Consider the following 20944-nt stretch of genomic DNA (forward strand, 5'->3'; position numbering starts at 1 on the left):
CAGGGTTTCTCTGTGGTTTTGTAGCCTGTCCTGGAACTAGCTCTTGTAGACCAGGCTGGTCTCGAACTCACAGAGATCCGCCTGCCTCTGCCTCCCAGTGCTGGGATTAAAGGCGTGCACCACCACTGCCTGGCTGGCTGGCTGGCTGGCTGGCTGGCTGGCTGGCTGGCTGGCTGGCTGTCTGTCTGTCTGTCTGTCTTTCTTTCTTTCTTTCTTTCTTTCTTTCTTTCTTTCTTTATGATTTATTTAACTTTATGTTCATTGGTGTGAAGGTGTCAGATCTCATGGTACTTCATTTTCAGACAGTTGTGAGCTGCCATGTGGGTGCTGGGAATTGAACCCAGGTCTTCTGGAAGAGCAGTCAGTGCTCTTAACCGCTCTCCAGCCTGTTTTTTTTTTTTTTTAATTTGGTTTTTTTGAGAGTGTTTCTCCGTGTAGCTCTGGCTGTCATAGAATTTACTCTGTAGACCAGGCTGAGATTAAAGGTTTACACCACCATCCAGCAAGCAAGGCAAATTTTTATTCAACTGTATACTTGTATGTAGGGCTTTTAAATAAGTTGCTGCCAAGACATACCAAAGATAAATGAGCTATATTAGCTATTAATAGGTTATGTAAAATTTATAGTGTCAGGGTGTATTTATGTGGTTTTAGAGTTTATAAATCTATCATATGAAGGAGCCAAGTGAATTTGGCAAGATTGGTGTGATAGCACTAAATGTTCCATTTCTATATTGAGTAGAATCATATTATGACCTTAAATGAAAAAATAATCCGACACATAAGTTGAGGCAACATTAAACTTTCTAGTGCTTTTTTTCTCTCCAAATGCGCATTTTCAATCTTTCTGTCCCACATGCTCTTTTTCACTGTAAACTTGAATGAGAGCAATCAGTAATAATTAATGCTGTTTTGAAGTTTCCTTCATAAAGAAGAGACTATTTTGCTGCTGATTTTGACTCAGTTTTCCCACTCCCTCTTCCTAGATGTTCCCTAAACCTTAGGTGTGTAGGAATGTTGTATGTAGACTTACCAGCTAGCTGCCCAGCCCCTGCTCAGTTCTCTGCATCTTGACCAGTTGTAATTTCTTTTTTTGTTGTTTGTTTGTTTGTTTTGTGAGACAGGGTTTCTCCATAGCTTTTGGTTCCTGTCCTGGAACTAGCTCTTGTAGACCATGCTGGTCTCCAACTCACAGAGATCCGCCTGCCTCTGCCTCCAGAGTGCTGGGATTAAAGGCGTGCGCCACCAATGCCCAGCCAGTTGTAATTTCTGTAATGGTTTTGTCTGCTACAGGAAGCTTCTTTAATAAGCTGTGAATGCTATACTTATCTGTGGCTATATAAATAAGTATTTAGAATGAGGTTGGAAATTATACTTTCATCTTTTTGCAATACCAGTAATTTGTTATAGTATATACATATAATTGTCTCTAGGTTAAAAAATAACTAACAATTGACAGACAAGATATGTGGAAGATAGAATTATACAACAGAACAACTAAAGAGTCTAGTGAAGATGTTATGGAGGGAGTCCTGTCCTGCCCATTTTTTTTTATCACCACCACCCCATAAAAGAAATCACCAATAAATTTTATTTCATTTTCATTTCATTTATTTTCATTATTTTATTTATTAAATTATTTATTGAGTGGCCTGTAATTCACAGTGATCCAATTATCTTCAGCTCTTTGGTGTTGAGATTAAAGGCACCATACCAATAAATTTTTAAAAATCCTATTTATGGTCACATAATTTGTAAAATTTCTCAGAATAAACATTTAGCATACTTTTCTTGAAGAAAAATGAATGAAAATATGAGCTTTAACACAAGTGGGGTGAGTAGGAACAGACCTGCTTTCATTTCCATATAGTTAGTCTTTACCATTACACTTTAGGAACTAAATTTTGACAGTCTTAGTGACAAATGAGTCTTTGAAATAGAATTATTCTATGATAGAGCAAATGTAACTGATGAATGTTAAGAATTAAGAAGTGGTGCTAAGTTTAATAATGATTTGGAAAGCATAAAATTAAATTTCTTGTACTTTTTGGTTTTTGAGACAGAGTTTCTCTGTGCAATAGCCCTAACTGTCCTGGAACTTGCTCATGTAGACCAACCAGGCTGGCCTCAAACTCACAGATCCTCCTGCCTCTGCCTCTTAAGTGCTGGGATTAAAACCACCACTGTCCTACTCTGTTGCACATTTAAGGGTGGCAATAGTGTTTTCATCTTGCAGGAATATTACAATTAGGATTAGATTAGAAACATGTGTATTATGTTCCATTATTAAAAACTTCTGAGGGTTAAGGGGGTTTTACAGTATCAATCAAATCAACCCAAAGAGAGAAACACTAAGGCAAAAATAGGAAATAAGTTATAAAGTAGTATTGATGAGATCAACAATGATCTTGTTTGGAAATACCAATGGAAAAAGTTAATTGTAAAAATGTTTTACAACTATGATACTCAATTTATATGTTGGATTTATGGTGCAGTTACAGCTTATAGGCATATCTAAAATAACTACAGAATCTTTAATTTTTTATAAATATTTTCTGTCCTCTGGGGTGGGAGTGGGGGCCTGCTAAGGACTAATTATTGAATTTAGGGTTACTGGGAATTAGATGGAAAGTTTAGCAAAATATATGTTGAAAATTTGGTTTTTCACTGAAGGCCAAAGGGTAAAATTAAGAACTAGAAAGTGGAGCTGGGCGGTAGTGTAGTATGTCTTTAATCCCAGCACTTGGGAGACAGAGACAGGTGGATCTCTGTGAGTTTGAAGACAGCCAGGACTGTTACACAGAGAAACCCTGTCTTGAAAAAATAAAATAAGTAAACTAGAAAATGACCTTTTCTAAAATGGAGTGCTTATAGATCTTTAAAAAGGTTGATGCATCAAGAATGAATGTTTGTGGGGTGGTGGTGGTGCACACCTTTAATCCTGTACTTGAGAGGTAAAAGCAGGTAGATCTCCGTGAGTTTGGGGCCAGCCTGGTCTACAGAGTGAGTTCCAGGACAGCCAGGACTGTTTCACAGAGAAACCCTATCTGGGCAGGGGGAGAATGTTTGTGTTAAATAAATAATAGATATTATTTTAAATATATATATATATTTAGAGTAATGTGAGCAAAGTCTGAACTTCCTTTTTTTGTTTTGTTTTTATTTTTTGATATAAGGTTTACCTGTAGCTTTTTGGAACTTAAAATAAGTGCTTAATGCTATTCTATATTGTCTAGGAGGGTATGTGTTGCTATATAAAATTTAATAAGGATATTAAAATATATTTTTGTTATTTTAAGGAAATTCGAAATGAGTCCCATGACTATCCTCATAGAGTGGCCAAGTTTCCAGAAAACCGAAATCGAAACAGATACAGAGATGTAAGCCCATGTAAGTACTGTGGCTTTATGTGCATGTGTGTTTTTCAGTTCCTTTAGGAGACAGGATACAGTGGAAATAGAGGGTTGGGGGTAGATTGACTAGTACAGCAATTTTTAACAATGTATATACTTTTTTGTTTTCTTTGAGATAGGGCTTCACTGTATAGTCCAGGCTGTTTTGGAAGTTACTGTGTAGCACAGGCTGACCTCAAATTTGTAGCAGTCCTCTTGCTTCAGCCTCCAGAATGTTGGCCACCACAGCAGGTTTAATAACTACGTGTCTGTGCACGCACATGTGTCGGGTGTCTTCCTTGATCACTCCTCACCTTATACATCAGGGGTAGGATCTTTGCTTGGACCCAGAACTCTATTTTAGCTAGTCTGGCTAGCCACACAGCTCTTTTATAACTTGTACTGGATTGCAGTCAGGCTGCCATATCCGCCTGGCCTTTTATATGGGTTCTAGGGATTCAGAAGACATTCCTTACACTTACATAGCAAGAACTTTTCTTAGTCATCTTCTCGCCCCTCTTTGGTTTGAAGAGCATTTTTTTTATTAGGTGTTCTAGCATCTGGTAAAATTCAGCAGTGAATTCATTTCTTGGTCTCAGATGAAGGATCCTTGTTATTCTTGCTTCCTATGAATGACATCTAAGCATTTCCTAGTCTCATCTAGGGTTCCTCAGCTTGCCAATGAAGTGACCTCTGCCAAAGCTTTTTCTTCCTGTACAGCTCACTTCTCCAGGCTCCATAGCCACTTCCTGTGTTTCTTGTCATCCCCTCTCCTCATCAGAGCCTTCGTTTAATCTGGGTGACCTAATGTCTCCCACGACAAACACCATGCAACACCAGCCTTCGAGTTCCAAACCTCTTCAGCACTTTCGATTTGACCAACTTCAATATTTTTGCCCAGGAGAAAGAAAGGAGGATTGCTTATTTTGCAGCAGGACTTTCTATGTTTCCTGTGCTATCCTCCAACAGTGAACCTCTTGTCTCAGCCTTCTACACCACACCCAGCTTTTACCCTTGAAATCTTCAGTTCTGCTGACTTGAAGGTTACTTTCTGTATTCCAGCACTGTTTTTGCTGTTTATTGTTTTGTTTCATTTTGCCTTTCTTATTGTTGTTGTTGTCGTATTAACTATTTCCCTTGGTGTGTATTCACTTTTTTACAGCACTGGGTTCTTTAATTCTTTGATTTTTTTTTTTTCTTACTAAAGTTTTCCCACATCCTTCCCTAATCAGATAACTATTTAGCTGTTATATTTTAAAATCTCTTTTACCTTAATTCTCCAATTTGTGAAGCTCCCATTTTGGAACACTTTGTATTATTCTTCATTCCTTGGAGAGTTTAGAAAAAGTTTAGAGTCAAGAAATCTCACTTGAGTTATAATCTACTACCTGGAAAGTGCCTCAGCTCATAGTATTCCTGAAAACCAGAAGTAGAGCTTTGCTTCTCCGCTCATTTCTGTAAGCCATCAACTGAACTGGAGTGGATTCAGAATATAAAACAGGCAGCAGTGAAGAAGCTAGAGCTGATTATCCTGGGAAAGAGACAACCTCAGCAGAGCAGTCTGTAGCTTATTTAACTCTTGAACTTTTTTTTTTTTTAAAAAAGGTTTGTTTATTTATTGTTTGTTTGTTTTTTGTTTTTCGAGACAGGGTTTCTCCTTAGCTTTTTGATTCCTGTCCTGGAACTAGCTCTTGTAGTCCAGGCTGGCCTCGAGCTCACAGAGATCCGCCTGCCTCTGCCTCCTGATTAAAGGCCTGCGCCACTACCGCCCAGCTTGTTTGTTTGTTTATTTATTTATTATGTATACAGTGTTCTGCCCGCACATATGCCTGCAGACCAGAAGAGGGCACCAGACCTCATCACAGATAGTTGTGAGACCATGTGGTTGCTGGGAATTGCACTCATGACCTCTGGAAGAGCAGCCAGCATCTTTCCAGCTCCCAAATTTTGAACCTTTATATAGAAATGAAACTGTTTATTCTGTAAAAGCATAACCATGGAATTAAGTTCATGAGCGAATAGGCTGTCATTGAATTCTAGTTTTATAAGCAAACTCTTAAGAGTTGTTAAGTACACAAATAAACTGTTGTCAGTAAACCCATTGCAGTCATTTATGCAGAGTGTAGATTCCTTGCTGGCTTCTTTTTAGAGAACATATAAGTACATAAAAGGCTTCATCAGAGACTTGGAAATAGCTCTTTTATGCTTCTTTTCCTCTCTCCCCTTTTTGTGGTTCTGGGAATTGAACCCAGGACCTGATACATCCTAGGCAAATGCTGTACTATGAGGTTATATCTCTATCCCTTTTATTGTTTTTCTTTTGAGAGAGCATCCTGTGAAGTTGCCCAGTTTGGCTTTTGAACTCAGTATACAGGCCCATGTAGGAAACAGGTCTTGAACTTTAAGACCTGCTTCCTTGCCTCAGCCTCTTAAGTAACTGGAAGTACATACAGGTCTATCTCATTGTGCCTCAGTTCCCTTATTTGACCTTTTGTTTTCCAAACTCTACCCCCCCCCCCATTCATCTATTGATCCCTTATCAAGCAGAACCTTCCTCCTTCTTCACCTCACCCAAGACTGGAGTATAATTGTGTTTTTTTTTTTAAATATTACTTTTATGTCAATATGAGTGTGTGCATACATTTGTGTGGGATGGGTAGGAATGTCCACATGTGGGCAGATGCCGGTGGAGCCCAGAAGGGTCATACACCCGGGGCTGGAGTTACAGGTTGTTGTGGGTTACCTGATGTGGGTTCTGGAAACCAAACTTCTGTCCTCTGCAACAGCATATTCCCTTAGCAATCCTGAGCTGTGTCTCTAGCCTCATCGAGAAGTTTAAGAATAATGATACCCTGTTGGTACTTGGCATGCTCAGCTTTAGTAAATCAAGTTCATTCTTTACTAAGAGGAAACAGGGCGCTTTGGACAACTGGCTGATTTCCAGGACTGGAGCAAAGTGTAATCCCTTAGACAGGTGTTGTGACTGTCTTCCTGAATTCCCAGCACTTAGGAGTCAAAGGCAGGGGGTTTGTGAGTTAAGAGCCAGTTTGAATTATACTGCTAGACCTTGTCTCAAAAAAATAAAAATAAAAAGGGTTGGATATGATGGCACATGCTTTTAGTTATAGCACTCAGGAGACAGAGGCAGGCAGATCTCAGAGGCTAGGCAAAACTAGAATGAGACCCTGTCTCAAAAATTAAATTAGGGCTTGGCGGACACCTTAATTCTCACACTCAGGAGGCAGAGGCAGGCAGATCTCTGAGTTCAAGGCCACCCTGTCTACAGAGTGAGTTCCAGGACAACATAGGGAAAGCATGTCTTGAAAAACCAAATAAACAAACAAACAAACAAACAAATAAATAAATAAATAAATAAGGAAGAAAGGAGTCCTCTTAAAATTTCTAGAAAGTAAGGATATGACTTAAACCACAAACAAAAAATTGAAGAGTAGTATGTCATAAAGACACTCAAGCCAGCTTGAAGTCCACTGGTCAACCCCAGGATAATTTGAACATTAAGATGATTTTATACCTGATGAATAAAGTAGGAATCCATGAATTTCTAATAATACTAGAATATAAATGAATAAGTAAGCTGAAAATAGAGAAAGTTCTACCTTCTTATAAGATGCTGAAAATAAATGTTGAAACAAGTTATTTACATTGTCCTAAGGTATCCTTCTACTAAATATTTAAATACAAGAGGGAGATAGTAACTGCCCAGAAGAAATTAATACAGTTTCTGTGTGGTTATTTCAGGTGTAAGCTAGCCAGGCAGCCGGAACAAACAAGCGGCCCTCTCCTTACAACATCCAACTTCTTCAATTCTATCCCAAGCATTCAAAGCTGCTGCATGGCATACAGTCAAGGTGTGGCCGTTATATATAGACTGTCTTTGTACATTAGAATGATTGCATTCTCCACGAAGTTGTTCTTGGAAATTTTCCTTAACTCCAACCCCACTTTGTTGTTCAGTGATCTTAGTCCTCCACTGTAATTGAGGACCAGGTTCCAATATTGCTATAATCAAGTCTTTCCAGTCTTGTAGGACAATTCTGTTACTAGATGACCATGAATTTAACACCTGCCTTGCAAAAGGTGAATGTATACCACATGAGACTATTGCTTTCTTAAATCTCCTTAAAGGTAACATTTCCACAGGAATCCAGTCAACTATTACATAGCTTTGGGGATACCTCTCATTTGGCAGTGTTCCTGTATAGTGACTGGATAATTTAAGGTTGGGTTTTTTTGGTAACCTTGAGGTATTCCTCTCTAATTTTATAATGTAATGTTGAAGTTGGTTCCTTTAAATTTCTCATCTTTGTCTGAGTATCTTTATTATCTGTTTTAGTAAGTTTTTCTAGGGCTTATAATTTATCTGTCAGAATTGCATTATTTTCTTTAGTAACCTTTTTAGAAACTGTTATCTTGGCACTCATATCAACCAACTTTTTTAAGTAATAAAATAAGAATTACCAAACTGATAATGCTTATAATTGACATTATGTAAATCCCAGCTAAACTAATTATCCCGTCATTTAATTGTTCCATTATAAAGCATCCATTGTGAAATCATGAAGACTAACTCCCTCCATCATAATAGTGTTTCCCATTTTTTAATGTGGGAAAATTCTATCTATCTATCTATCTATCTATCTATCTATCTATCTATCTATCTATCTATCTATCTATCTATCTATCTAATCTATCAGAATTCCAAGTTGTCTCACCAAATCTGCTGACGATGACAGTGAAGTGTAAGGCTGGCTGTTGTGGTATTGCATATCTGGGCAGAGAATACAGGTGGTGCACAGCCTGGCTGAGGACAGCTGAGGCTGATTGTGTGTCAGCAGCCTCGGGGGAGTGTCCAGGGAAGCCCATAACCCATGAGGAAAAGGACCAAAGAGCCAGCTGTTTGAATGGCAGACAAGAGAAGGGTATGGTGGAACGTGTGAAAACAGCATGTTTGACTGACAGGAAGTGAAAGCACAGAACTGCTTATGGCAGTGCTGGCTGGTTGTTAGGGGATAACTCTGGTGGTCTTGGGAGCCCAGGTACCTGTGGAGTTTGACGCTTGTGGAGGTTACTATAGAGGCTGCAACAGGAAAATACCAGACTTGATCAGAGGGCTTGGAAGAAAAAAGGAAAAGCTAATGGTAAAGTGACTCCAGCAGGTGCATGTAGTAGTTCCAGTGGATGTGAAGCCAGAGACAAGCAACTATTTTGTTAATTCGTGTCCCAGTATTTGGCCACCACATGAGGCGTTATTCTAATTAATCTTGTCAAAATAAAATTAGGAGTCAGATATCGGGGTGAAATCTTCTAATTCAAATCCCTCTAGTCTTAAAATGTAAGCAAAATGGGATGATAGTGTATCTACTTTGTCAAGTTGTGAGGATTGAGATAACAGCCCAGTAAGTTGTGTCACAGTGTCTGGCCTATCCTAATCATTAAACAGTGCTCTTTGGTAGCTCTAATTGATTTTGTTTGTTTGTTTGTTTGATTGGTTCATTTGTTTTGCAGAGTAAAGAGCTGAAATGTTCAGACTTTCATGTGTGCTAAGCTTTATATTTATTCTCCATGAAAATGATAGTAGCTATGAGGCTTGGGTGTAGCAGTCTTTGCATAGGACACCTTGCTCAGTTTATGAAAAAGAATTATTGTCTGTCAGCTATTGGAGTTGAACAATGTTGGCATCGCTAAAAGATACATTGAGTTCTTGTGAGTTCTTGTTAGAGGTACCACAAGTAGGTAGAGATTAGGAAAATATAAGCAGAAAAGTTAACTGATAATATTGTATTAATAGAATTGTCCTGTTTTTAACCTGTGAGTTAGTAATTGGTTTCTGCCATGGCGAACATGAACCCTCCCTTCTGTTGTTCAACATGTGAAACTCTACAATAGCAGAAGCCTTTAAGATGGTGACAAATTGGATGAAATCTACAGGGCTCTTTTCTTCAGTTCATGATGAGTGTTGAAAGAGGAAGCTTCTGTGTGTCAGCCACAGACAGAGCAAGTCATTTCTTGAGAGCTGAAACCATTTCTCAGAAAAACATGAGGGTAGGAGACAGAAAGGCTTCATCAGAAGTGGGTGGGCTTACTTTTTATCCAATTTTTAAGTTACAGTCCTGTTAGATACTGCATTTCTTCATTCAGTTGGTGGCAAGAATAAGAAGAGGTAAAACCCTACAGAATAATAAATATGTTCCTTCCTGTGCTGCTGCTGGTGCTTTGAGGGATGGATAGGTAAGATTGCCCCCGGAAGTGTGATTCCTTTGTTTCCCTCCTTTATGCATCTTTTGAAAGATACAGAGAGAGAGAGAGAGAGAGAGAAGAGAAGAGAAGAGAAGAGAAGAGAAGAGAAGAGAAGAGAAGAGAAGAGAAGAGAAGAGGAGAGAAGAGAGAGAACCAACCATTGCCATAGAATGCTGATCAAGAAAGTACTGTGGACTTTGGGATTCAAGTTGTAGAGCCCTTCCCATTTTGATGATCTCATTTCAGAGAATCCTGGGCAAAAATAAAAACTATGACATTTTTTTTTTCTAATTCGGAAGTCAAACGTTTCCTTTGTTGGAAACAAACAATTCAGGGGTTCCAAAGAGGTGATTCAGCAATTAAGGGCTCATGTGTCCTTGTCCTTTTAAAGGACTCAAGTTAAGTTCCCAGCATCTATATCTGGCAGCTTAGAGCTGCCTATTATTACTCTGTCCAGTTCCAGGGGATCTGAAGCCCTCTTTTGGCCTTTAAGAGCATCCACATACACAGGGCGCACCCCTCCCACACATGTATATGTAAATAAAAATAAAACATTTTTAAAAATTTAAAATGAACAGTACACAGATTTGGGAGTGACTAACACTAGTGGATCATGGAAAGGAAACAGTTAACTCCCAGGTTGTCAAGGGACCTCTCTGATGATGCAAACTGAGTACCTGCTAAGTAATCCCTAGTAAGTAAATGACAGGGTTCTTTGCCTTTGTTAGGCATTGGAATTGTGAAGTCACAGGTTTTCAAGGTTTTGATGAGGATTTTACTTCCTGAAATGGATATATGTTGGATCTTTTTTGATATATCAAGGTGATATATTTCAGTTAACACACAACAAAAGGGTTTTTTTTGTCTTTTTTTTGTTTTTTAGAATTTATTTTGAGTCAAAGGTGTGTGTTTCTTTTTACTTTTTGTTATGAGTTCTTATGTAGTCCCGGTGGCCTAGAATTCACTGTATAGACCATGCTAGACTCAAACTGAAAGAGACCGTCTCTCTTTGCCTCTGGAGTGCTGGCATTGAAGGTGTGGCCACTGTGCTCTGCTCACCATTTCCTTTTGAACCTAAATAATGAGACAGCTGTGCCCTTGACAGTTTGTTTTCCCTAGAAGAAAATACAGATTTAGTCACCAGCTGTGCTTACTTGTAAAGTGCTGTCCTGATTTCCTAAGGATTACTATTTTCTCTAGTCATCTCTAACAAAACTTAAAAATTGTCATTGAACCCTGAGAGAATGCACAGCGTCCCTTTGCTTTTGTTGATTGGATCAATCATTGTTAGACAATGAAGCAGAGCCCTGTGATGGCACTGGGCCTTGGGTGGCTTTCAGATAGTGTCCAGTGTCCTCTATGTTGTTAGTCTCTGGGTGTGAATACTGTCTTTATCATTTTGGGTTAAAGACTGAAGGAAAATAGCTGAATGGGGTTGAGCTTTTCTTCTAGTCTTGGCTTCTAAGCTCTACCTTGGTCTGGGAAAGTGTTCTGCAGATGCACTGGCTTCCTAGCACCCTGTGTGTGGGCCTGACCTTCTGAATTGCTTGTTGGCCAAAAGAGTATGAGTGCGTGTGTGTGTGTTTGTTTGGTTTGTAATCTTCCTGTGATTGGAACATGAGGAAATGTATTCCTTTGGGCGATACTGTACTGGAGTCTAGATTTTGGTGGTTGTTTTGCTTTCTCTAAAAATTTGCATTCTTCCATGGGGTTGTGCTATTCATGAAACATATGGTCTTAATTTTGTTGAGTAGGAAGCTGTCCTTGCCTTGTACAGTGTGACAATTAAAGGATGATTGAGCTGTTAACAAAATACTTTTTCAAAAGTGCTTGCTGACGTCATCTTTCCCAGAAAACTAGTGCACGTGATTTACTATAGCCAGATTGTAGTTTTCTTTTGCGGATGACATGTAATATTAAAAAGGTCTTGTGTTCAGTCCAACAGAAACATCCGAGATACATTGATGTGGAAACTAAAGTCGTTTAGCATTTCTGTTCACATGGAGAAATCGGTTGGACAGTTTGGGGTTTTGTGTTGCTATAGTTTTTTGTTTGTTTCTTTGTTTGTTTTTCAAGACAGGATTTTGCAGTAGTTTTAGAGCTGGCCTGGAACTAGCTCACACAGAGATCCACCTGCCTCTGCCTCCTGATTGCTGAGATTAAAGGTGTGCGCCACTACTACCTGGCTGCTGTAGTTTTGATTTTGTTTTTAAACTGGTAGCCCAGAAGCCAGGTATAGTAGTGCACACCTTTAATCGCAGCACTCAGGAAGCAGACACGAGCAGCCATATGAGTTCAAGACCAGCCTGGTTTACAGAGAGAGGTTCAGCACATCCAGGACAACACAGAGAAATCCTGTGCAGAAAAACCAAAAGAAAAAAAGTCTTGGGTGGGGGCTGAAGGGGGAGCAGCCCAAGCTTTGTGAGGTAGGCGAAGCAGGATTTTAAGGTCATTTTCTATTACATATCCATCCAGTTGAGAGCCAATCTTGGCTACATGAGACCCTAGCTGAAAAAACAGAGAAAGTGGAAAAGAAGTGGAAAGAGATTAAATATTTAAGATAGATTTCTGAGGGGAATAGTTTGTCACAGAATATATTCTCTGAAGTTAAACATCATACATTTAATTTGTAACTTAGCTTTATGTGTGCGGCTTTCTTATGTTTAGGATTCTAAAGTAAAGTTAATCTTGGGGATAAGTTCTCATTGTTTACTTTCTCATCTAAATGATACAAGGTCAAGTGTTGTATTTTAGATAATAAAATGAGTATGAATTCTAATCTTCAGTATTTATTTATTTATTTATTTAGGTTTTTCAAGGCAGGGTTTCTCTGTGGCTTTGGAGCCTGTCCTGGAACTAGCTCTGTAGACCAGGCTGGTCTCGAACTCACAGAGATCCGCCTGCCTCTGCCTCCCGAGTGGTGGGATTAAAGGCGTGCGCCACCATCGCCAGGCTTCAGTTTTTATTTTTAAAATGTAGAAGTGGGCCTAACCTGTTAACATAGTCTTCAGTATTGAAGTTTCCAGTACTCTTGTAAAGGATACAGATAGAATAATCCAATTATTTTAGCTTCTCGGTGTTAAGCATTATTTAAATATAGTTGTATGCATGCTACCAAGAAGTGAAGAGTCTGTTCTCATCAGTTTGAGCCCAGTTATGTTTTTGCACATAGACACTCAGTTCCTAGGCACTGAGACTTGAGCTGACTTTTCACTTCCAGTAAGGTAAGTGCCCTATTCATTTTACTGCACATTCTGGCCCGTTTTTCACGTTACTGTAGATGATAGACTACAAATAGAAGCACTTCCAATACCCAGCAATAAGATTGTTTTAACTTCGTCATTTAAAAAAAATAGGCAATTTAGGATTTGTCTCAACTCTCCTTTGGTGTAACTTTATATTTTCTTTATTTCTCCCTATCATCTATAACTGCCTTAGAATATTACCATCATATAAAAAGGAATGGAAAAGTTGAAATGACAGTTACGATTTAACGTTCTCTGCTTTCAGATGATCACAGTCGTGTTAAACTGCAGAGTACTGAAAATGATTATATTAACGCCAGCTTAGTTGACATGGAAGAGGCACAAAGAAGTTACATCCTAACACAGGCAAGTAGTGCGGTGCTGGGCAGAAGCCTCAGAATAGAGCTTGGCTGCCGGCTCTACACAAAGCTGAACATGTGGTGACATTTGCAAATGACTTGCTATTTTTAGTTTTCTGATTCTGAAATCAGTTGCAAACATCATAGTTTTGGAACTTTAAATACATTGGTAAAAAGTAAGATTGTTTGTACTGTTCCTGTTTTCAATGGAGGAAATTCTTCTGAAATGGCTTGGTGCAATTCACTTCAGGTAAATCAACTTCTTGCACTGTATCTAATATAGCTTTTGTTATTTTTTGATAGTGCGTTGGGGTTCTCTTCCTCTAACTTGTTTTGAAGAACCAGGAAGGCCCTTGAAAGCTCTTCTCTCTCCATCCCTGCACTATAGTATATTTCCAGAGTGCAGCTGTGTTATCGTGTAGTCCCACCATTATCAAATCAGAGAGGTTAAAATGCAACCCTGTCATGTCTTCCAGTCAAAAAGCCTCAGAAGTATAAGCTTTTATGTTTGATAGTTTTAAATTTTATTTTTATGTGTCTATGTACATGTATATGTTTATGTGCACTAGGGTACCCACAGACTCCGAAAGAGGGTGTCCAGTAGACAGTCTGGTGTTAGCCATAGAACATGGGTGCTGGGAACCGAACTCTGGTTGTCTGGAAGCAGGTGTCCCGACTGTATCTGTGGCATCATGTTTGAAATTTTTAAAAAGTTTAACATACCTTCTATTTGAAAGACAGAAAAAGTGTGAATTGTTTTTTAAGTTCAATTTAACGTACCTGTGAGCCGTTAGAATTTTCTGTCAGAGAAACAAATTATTTTGCCTAAAGTAAAGTTGCTTCTGTAACTAAAAAGGAAAGAAAAGCAGTCTGGTATAAAACTGGCTAAGAATATCAGTTCACATTTCACATAACAAAATAAAGATTGATAATATACATTTGAAAAGATGCTCTGTTTATCCCTCTCTTTAGGAACTTTGATTTATAGCGGCCCAGGCACTGAGCATCTACCAAGTACTAATCAGCCTTTTCCCTCAGACCTCCTCCTTTCCTAACCTCAGATCTTGTCCTGACCCCTGCTCCTACCCTTCCTTCTCCCAGTTACTCTGAAGGTTGTTTACACTCGGGAGAAGAGGTATACATAGTATACATGATTCCATCCAGAGCAATGTATACTGATCGAATAAGAGTGATGAGCTGCTTCCTGCCGGACCCATTCGAGATGCAGCAGAGAATTAGCAAGAAGACACTGTTTGCTACTTCAGGGATTGCTAGTGTTCTAGTTTCATGGCCACAAGCAACTATTTGACATTACAAAACAGATTTGCCTGCAGTGATACTATACTTAAACATCCAGACTATGGAGAAGTAATTCAGCTATGCTGAGACTAGTACTAGTACATGTGCTGGTTCCTTTTGGAGACTGTACTGGCTAACAACAGGAAGCCGAAACATTCCTTTTAACTGCTTGATTCTCACTAAAGCTTAATTGGAAATTTCCTTGCAATAAATATTCCCTGTCTATTGTCACGACTTTAATAGCCGCATAGCTTTTTCTTCTCTCCCCCCCCCCCCCCCCTTTTCTTATTTTAGTGTTTCGAGATAGGGTTTCTCTGTGTACTTGGCCGTCCTGAAACTCACTTTGTAGACTAGGATGGCCTGGAACTTACAGAGATTTGTCTGCCTCTGCCGTCCATGTATTGGAATTAAAGCCATACATCACCACCTCCGGGTAACCTCATAGCTTTTATAAGTTGAATCACTTGAGGTCTTCTTTAACTTGGACCTAGTATGATTTTCCTCATGCAGTGACTTGATAATAAACAACTAAATAATGTATATAGTACTTGGTGGCTACAAATGCAATTGAAAAGCAGACCTGAAAAATCCAGAAATGTTAATGTGCTTATTCCAACATTAATTTCATGAGAGGACTGATGTGGGTTGAATGAATTAGTCATATATATACCATTTAGAAGCAGTCATTTATGGGGATTAGGAGTGTCAATTTTAATTTGCTGTTTTACAGTAACATGGTTTATGCTCAATTAAAGTCATTTATGGTTTTCTTAAATCAATATTCAGAGTTAAAAATGTACTTTTTACTGAAAATGAACAAAAATATGGAAAAGCATGATGTGTTACGTACTCATTGCTATGACAAGTACTTGAAAGCACATTTGAAGGAAAAAAGTTTATTTTGGCTTATAATTTTAGAGACTAAGTTTGAGGTTAGCTTTAAGGCTAAGGTGAGACAGAATATCCTGGAAAGTAGGACCCAGAGAGAACTAGCTGTGTGATAAGGGCATTCTCCAATACTGTGCTTCCTCATGCTAGGTACCACTTCCTAGTGCTACTGTACTAACCAACCAAGAAATTCACTTTTGGTTAGGCCCAAGCCCTCCCAAAAGTCCCTCAAGAAACATCAGGCCCAAGGCAGAATGTTGAGATAGGAACGGCGAGGCTGCGGGCCGCCCGCATGGCTAGCTTATGCCCGAAATAATTACATGGAAACTGTATTTTTTTAAACACTGCCTGGCCCGTTATCTGTAGCCTCTTATTGGCAAGCTCTTACATATTGTTCTAACCCATTTCTAATATTCTGTGTAGCCCACGAGGTGGCTTACCAGGGAGGATCTTAACCTGTGTCTGTCTGGAGCGGGAGAACCATGGCGACTCCTCGACTCAGCTTCCTTCTCCCAGCATCCTCTTCTGTTTACTCCACCTACCTAATTTTCTGTCCTATGAGGGCTGAGGCAGTTTCTTTATTATTAACCAATGAAAGCAACAGATAAGATACAAGACCCACCTCCATCAGCAGAAAATTTCATACTTAAGCCAGGACAGATGGTTGAGCACCTTTTACACAGCTGTCCCTTCTCTGCTGTCCTTTCCATCAGTATCATTGGTTCTTTCTCTTACTCCTTAAAAATGGGTCTTTTATTTCTTTATTTTTTAAAGAAATTTTTAATTATTTATTTCACTTTATTTTATGAGCATTGGTGTTTAGCCATGGAAGTCAGGTCCTCTGTAATTGGAACCACAGACAAATGTAATCTGCCATGTAGGTGCTGGAAATTGAATCTGGGTCCTCTGGAAGAACAGTCAGTGCTCTTAACCGCCAAGCTATCTCTCCAGCTCCAAGACAGGTCTTTCTTAAGATTCTCTTTTAGCTATCTCCGTGTTTACACTTCAGTCTTGGGGACCGTGGTTTGTTAGCGTGTTGTTTTTGGCAGAGTATGGTCTAAGGACCGCACACAGATGAATTGAGTACTGTTACATCTGAACTGTATTCCCTACCTAGGACCTTAGTTCTCAACCTCTGTCACCTAGGGTGGGGTATGCTCTGCTTTAACAGAATCTGTGTTAAATTCTGCTGATAACACTTGACTCTTCATCTGGAGATTTATTGAGAACGACTCTGGCAGTCACTACTTAAATAAAACAGGTCCCCTTTTTAAAAAGGGGAAAAAACAGACATGATAATGCTTGGCTGTAATTGTAGGTAGAGGAGGATCAAGATTTTCCAGATCAGTCTCAATTCATGGGATCTTTTCTCTAAATAAGCACATAAACCCCCCTACCACTGTGAACATTACATTCTAATGAGAAGTAAAATTATTTCTTATAAAGAATTAAAAATTAGGCAGATCCGAGTTTGAGGCCAGCCTGGTATACAGAGTGAATTCTCAGACAGCCAGGACTTTTATATAGAGAAACCTTGTCTCAGAAAAAAAAAAAAAAGTTTTGCGGGTTAGCAAAATGGCTCAGCAAGTAAAGGTGCTTACTGCCACGCCTAACAATCTGAATTCAGTCCTTGGGAACCACATGGTATAGAGAACGAACTCTTTCAAGTTGTCCTCCTACTTGCCACTTTGAGGGACACATGATGCATATATATACACACACACACACATACACATTCTGAAATATATACACACACAAAATAAATAAGCATAGTAAAAATACTTTGCATGTTTTGTATAACTGTTGAACAACCTTTGTGTTAAATACTGTTATGCTACAGAGGAAGAATGTGATTAAATAGTACAGTCATACAGTGGATAAGACTAAGCCAAAATTTGAAGCTACAGTTCTTCTCTACTGTGTTTTTTTTAGGCATGTCTTCCTTTCTAATTTATGTATTTATTATATATACTGTTGGTGGAGGCCGCTTGTTGGTTTCTGGTCACCTGGCTAGCTTAGACCCAAAATAATCACATAGAAACTGCATTAATAAATCACTGCTTGGCCCATTAGCTCTAGCTTCTTACATATCAATTTAACCCATTTCTATTAATCTGTATATCACCATGAGGTTGTGGCCCACCAGCAGTTTTCAGCACGTCTATCGCCAGCAGTGATATTATTAAACTAATTTGAGCTGACAAATCTTTACAGTGTACAAAAGGATTATTCCACAACAGATTTCTTTCTGTATTTTTTTCATTGCTCTATGGATATTTTAACCTAAGTCTTGAATTTTTTAATTTTCTGTGTCTAGTTGGTAGGTTAATTGAAGGAAATCAGCCTCCTTCCTATTTCTTCACCTGAGTAGAGCAATCCTTATCGTATTTTTCCTAGTTGCAGCCTTGGCCTATACACGTTGCTCAGTTTCACAGAAATCAGTGCAGCATTGTACGATGTTTTCTTGCCACCAGATCTACTTGCTCTTCAGGTGTGGTTCACTCCAGTGTACCCACACTTTTTTTTTTTTAAGATTTATTTATTAATTATGTATACAGTATTCTCAGTATTCTGTTTGCATGTATACCTGCAAGCCAGAAGAGGGCACCAGATCTTATTACAGATGGTTGTGAGCCACCATGTGGTTGCTGGGAATGGAACTCAGGACCTTTGGAAGAGCAAGCAGTGCTGTTAACCACTGAGCCATCTCTCCAGCCCCCTGTACCCACACTTTTACCATGTGCTCTTATGCACCTTGCTTGATATTTAGAACATGTAGAGTGACCTTAACTGCCCCTGTCCTTCGTATCACCTCTCTGCCAGATTCGTGCTGTACCATCTCAGACTTTCTTACAACATAGGACCTGATGATTTGAATATTTGATGCTAGTAACTTCTCACTCTCTCCATTTGCACTTTGTAGGGGCTGAGACTACATTTTAGTAATGCCTATGCATAGCATGTTACTTGAACAGAGAGAGAGAAAATCTACATTTAATGTTACAGTATCTAATTGTTCTTTGTTGCTTATTAGATTAATTGTCTTTTGCCATACTCTTTGTTTTTTCTAATCAGCGTTGTATGTCATGTCCATTTTAATGTTTAAAAATTTGGTAGCATTTCAGCAGTTGGTGGTGGTGCATGCCTTTAATTCCAACACTGGGAGGCAGAGGCAGGTGGGTCTCGGAGTTCAAGGCCAGACTGGTCCACAGGTAGAGCTCCACAAAGAAACTGTCTCAAAAAAAAGAGAAAAAAAAAAAAAAAGAAAAGGAAGGAATTTTTTTGTATCATTACTAGCTGATAGATGAATTTCTGTCTTTTTAGAATCCTTTGTTCTTTATACTATAACAGCTGTTGCATGTTTTCTGTCTAGTCTTTAGAACCAGTAATAGAATTGGGGTATGAATTTGCACACAAAGGACTTCTCTACTAAGTTGCTTCGTAATTATTTTTAAATAGCATTTTTTTCTTTATTATTTATTTGTATGTGTCCTTGTGTATTTTCTTGTGTGTGCTATGCATATATAGGCTCCTCCTGAGGCCAGAAGAGAGCGTTCTATCCTATTCCCTGGAGCTTGTTATAGGTAACTGAGAGCCACACTGGGGTGCTTTTTTCCTAGTCTCACTTTATGGTTGTTGTATTTTGTTTTGTTCTTTTCAGACAGGATTTCACTGTATAACCCTGGCTAGCCTGGATCTTACTGTGTTGACTAAGCTGGCCTTAAACTCAAAGAGAACCATCTCCTTGATATTAAAGGTGTAGGTCACTATACCCAACCCATGATTTTTATTTTAAGATGAAAGAAAAAAGTGTTCATTTTACTGGGGATTTTCTTATTTCAGTGGAGAGGTTGTTTGTTTTATCACCTTTGGACTGTATGTTTTATATTGGAAATAGATGTGTACATTGAATGAAGAGAATCTAATTCTTTAACAGTAAGGTCGTAATTTCTCAGCTATCTAGCAATTTTATAGGTTAACCTTAGAGTTTGTTTACTTAAGCAGTATGTATTGAGTATTGGCAACACACCAAAAAATATATCTGCTCTAAAGATGATTTCAGTCAGTGTAGAACGATCTGAACTCTCAGTTACACTGAGTGGGGCTGCAACCCTGGTCTTTCCTGCTCATGACACTGAACTGTTTGGCACATTGCTCGGAAAATGGTCTGCATGTTTAGATGCAAGTTTGTTTTATAACTTAATGGTAGAGTGTTTGCTCGGCTTTCATGAGTCCCTGGGTTACATCTTCAGCCCTACAAGAAGGAAGGAAGAAAGTCCAAGTCTGGGCATGCTTCATTGCCTGTCTCCCTCCCTCTATTCCTCCTTTCCTTCCTGTTTTTTTTCCCCTATGTTATCATGAAGACAGATGTGAAAGAAACTGGATTGAAACTGTGTATTTGCTTTTATCCCCTCCGTAGCATTTTGTAATAAAGATGGTTGCCCGCTTTTAACTCTGCCAGCCGATACTCTGTCAGATGATACAAACTGATTTGCAGGCACTTTGATGATTTTTTTTTTTTTCTGCAAGTTCCTTTATGTTGACTTGGACTGGTTGGTCAGTCAGTAATGACAAAAACTTCCTCATTTCTCACAGATTCCCCCCATGATCTGAGATATCACTTGTCTGTTGCAGAAACTGAAAAGAGTCAAATTTCCTTTTCTGACTTCCTTTCTAGTCTGAACGTGAACTCCCAGATATTTTCATGATTCTGATTTGCCTGTGTGTTAGGCACCTTTGGTCATGATAACAAAGCTATAATAATATGACAGTATCAGAAGCAATGAACTAAGTTGACTTTTTTGGCACAAAATCTTGCCTGTATTTTCTAAGTGTTGAATAATTGAATATAATATAATTGAATCTAGTTATCCAGCTCTTATTTCTGAGCCCCAGGTATCCCATACAGTTCTTTTTCTGCCTAAGTCAATAATATATCTTTATATAATATAATGGAAAAGTTTTATTGAATGCAGACTATATTTTGAATTTAAGTGTATTTAAAGTCCTGCTTCACTTAGCAGGACCTAATACACTGACCATCACAGTCACCACAGCAGCATCCTCGGAGCCGTGTCCTTCCCCAGCTCATTTCCCTGATATGTTCTTGTTCTATTATTACAGGGGCCACTTCCTAACACATGTTGCCACTTCTGGCTCATGGTGTGGCAGCAAAAGACCAAAGCAGTTGTCATGTTAAACCGAACTGTAGAGAAAGAATCGGTGAGTAATATTTAATACTTATAGATTAGTTTGCCATCTGTGATCATTAGTTTATAAATGTTTCATTTTGGGAGCAGATACTCATTTATTACTATTGACCTTTGGTGCCTAAAGGGTAGTAGCCAGGATATTTCTGACCAGGATATTTCTGACCAGCGAAATAATGAATACTTTTTCTTCCTCTCATTTTTATTATAAATTTGTAGATTCATAGTACTATATGTCTTATTCTGTTCCATGAGGACATTTTCATGTAAGTGTAGCTGGTGTGTTTAGCTCG

General features: G+C 38.7%; 1 protein-coding gene across 3 annotated transcripts in view; it reads left to right on the plus strand.

Annotated features, from left to right (window-relative positions):
• The window catches only part of Ptpn2 (protein tyrosine phosphatase non-receptor type 2), a 60775-nt gene that overhangs the window by 13420 nt on the left and 26411 nt on the right, over positions 1–20944 (plus strand). For all 3 annotated transcript variants that reach the window (XR_007594590.1, XM_050157908.1, XM_050157907.1), the window contains exons 2-4: positions 3300–3390; positions 13161–13261; positions 20566–20664. Coding sequence is in view for 2 of the 3 variants with exons in the window: in XM_050157908.1 (XP_050013865.1) it covers positions 3300–3390; positions 13161–13261; positions 20566–20664 (291 nt within the window). In the remaining variant the exon portion in view is untranslated. The remainder of the gene's footprint in view (positions 1–3299; positions 3391–13160; positions 13262–20565; positions 20665–20944) is intronic.

Source organism: Alexandromys fortis, unplaced genomic scaffold, assembly GCF_014885135.2.
Source record: "Alexandromys fortis isolate MF-2015 unplaced genomic scaffold, M_Fortis_MF-2015_v1.1 scaffold_94, whole genome shotgun sequence".
In the NCBI taxonomy this organism is placed as follows: domain Eukaryota; kingdom Metazoa; phylum Chordata; class Mammalia; order Rodentia; family Cricetidae; genus Alexandromys; species Alexandromys fortis.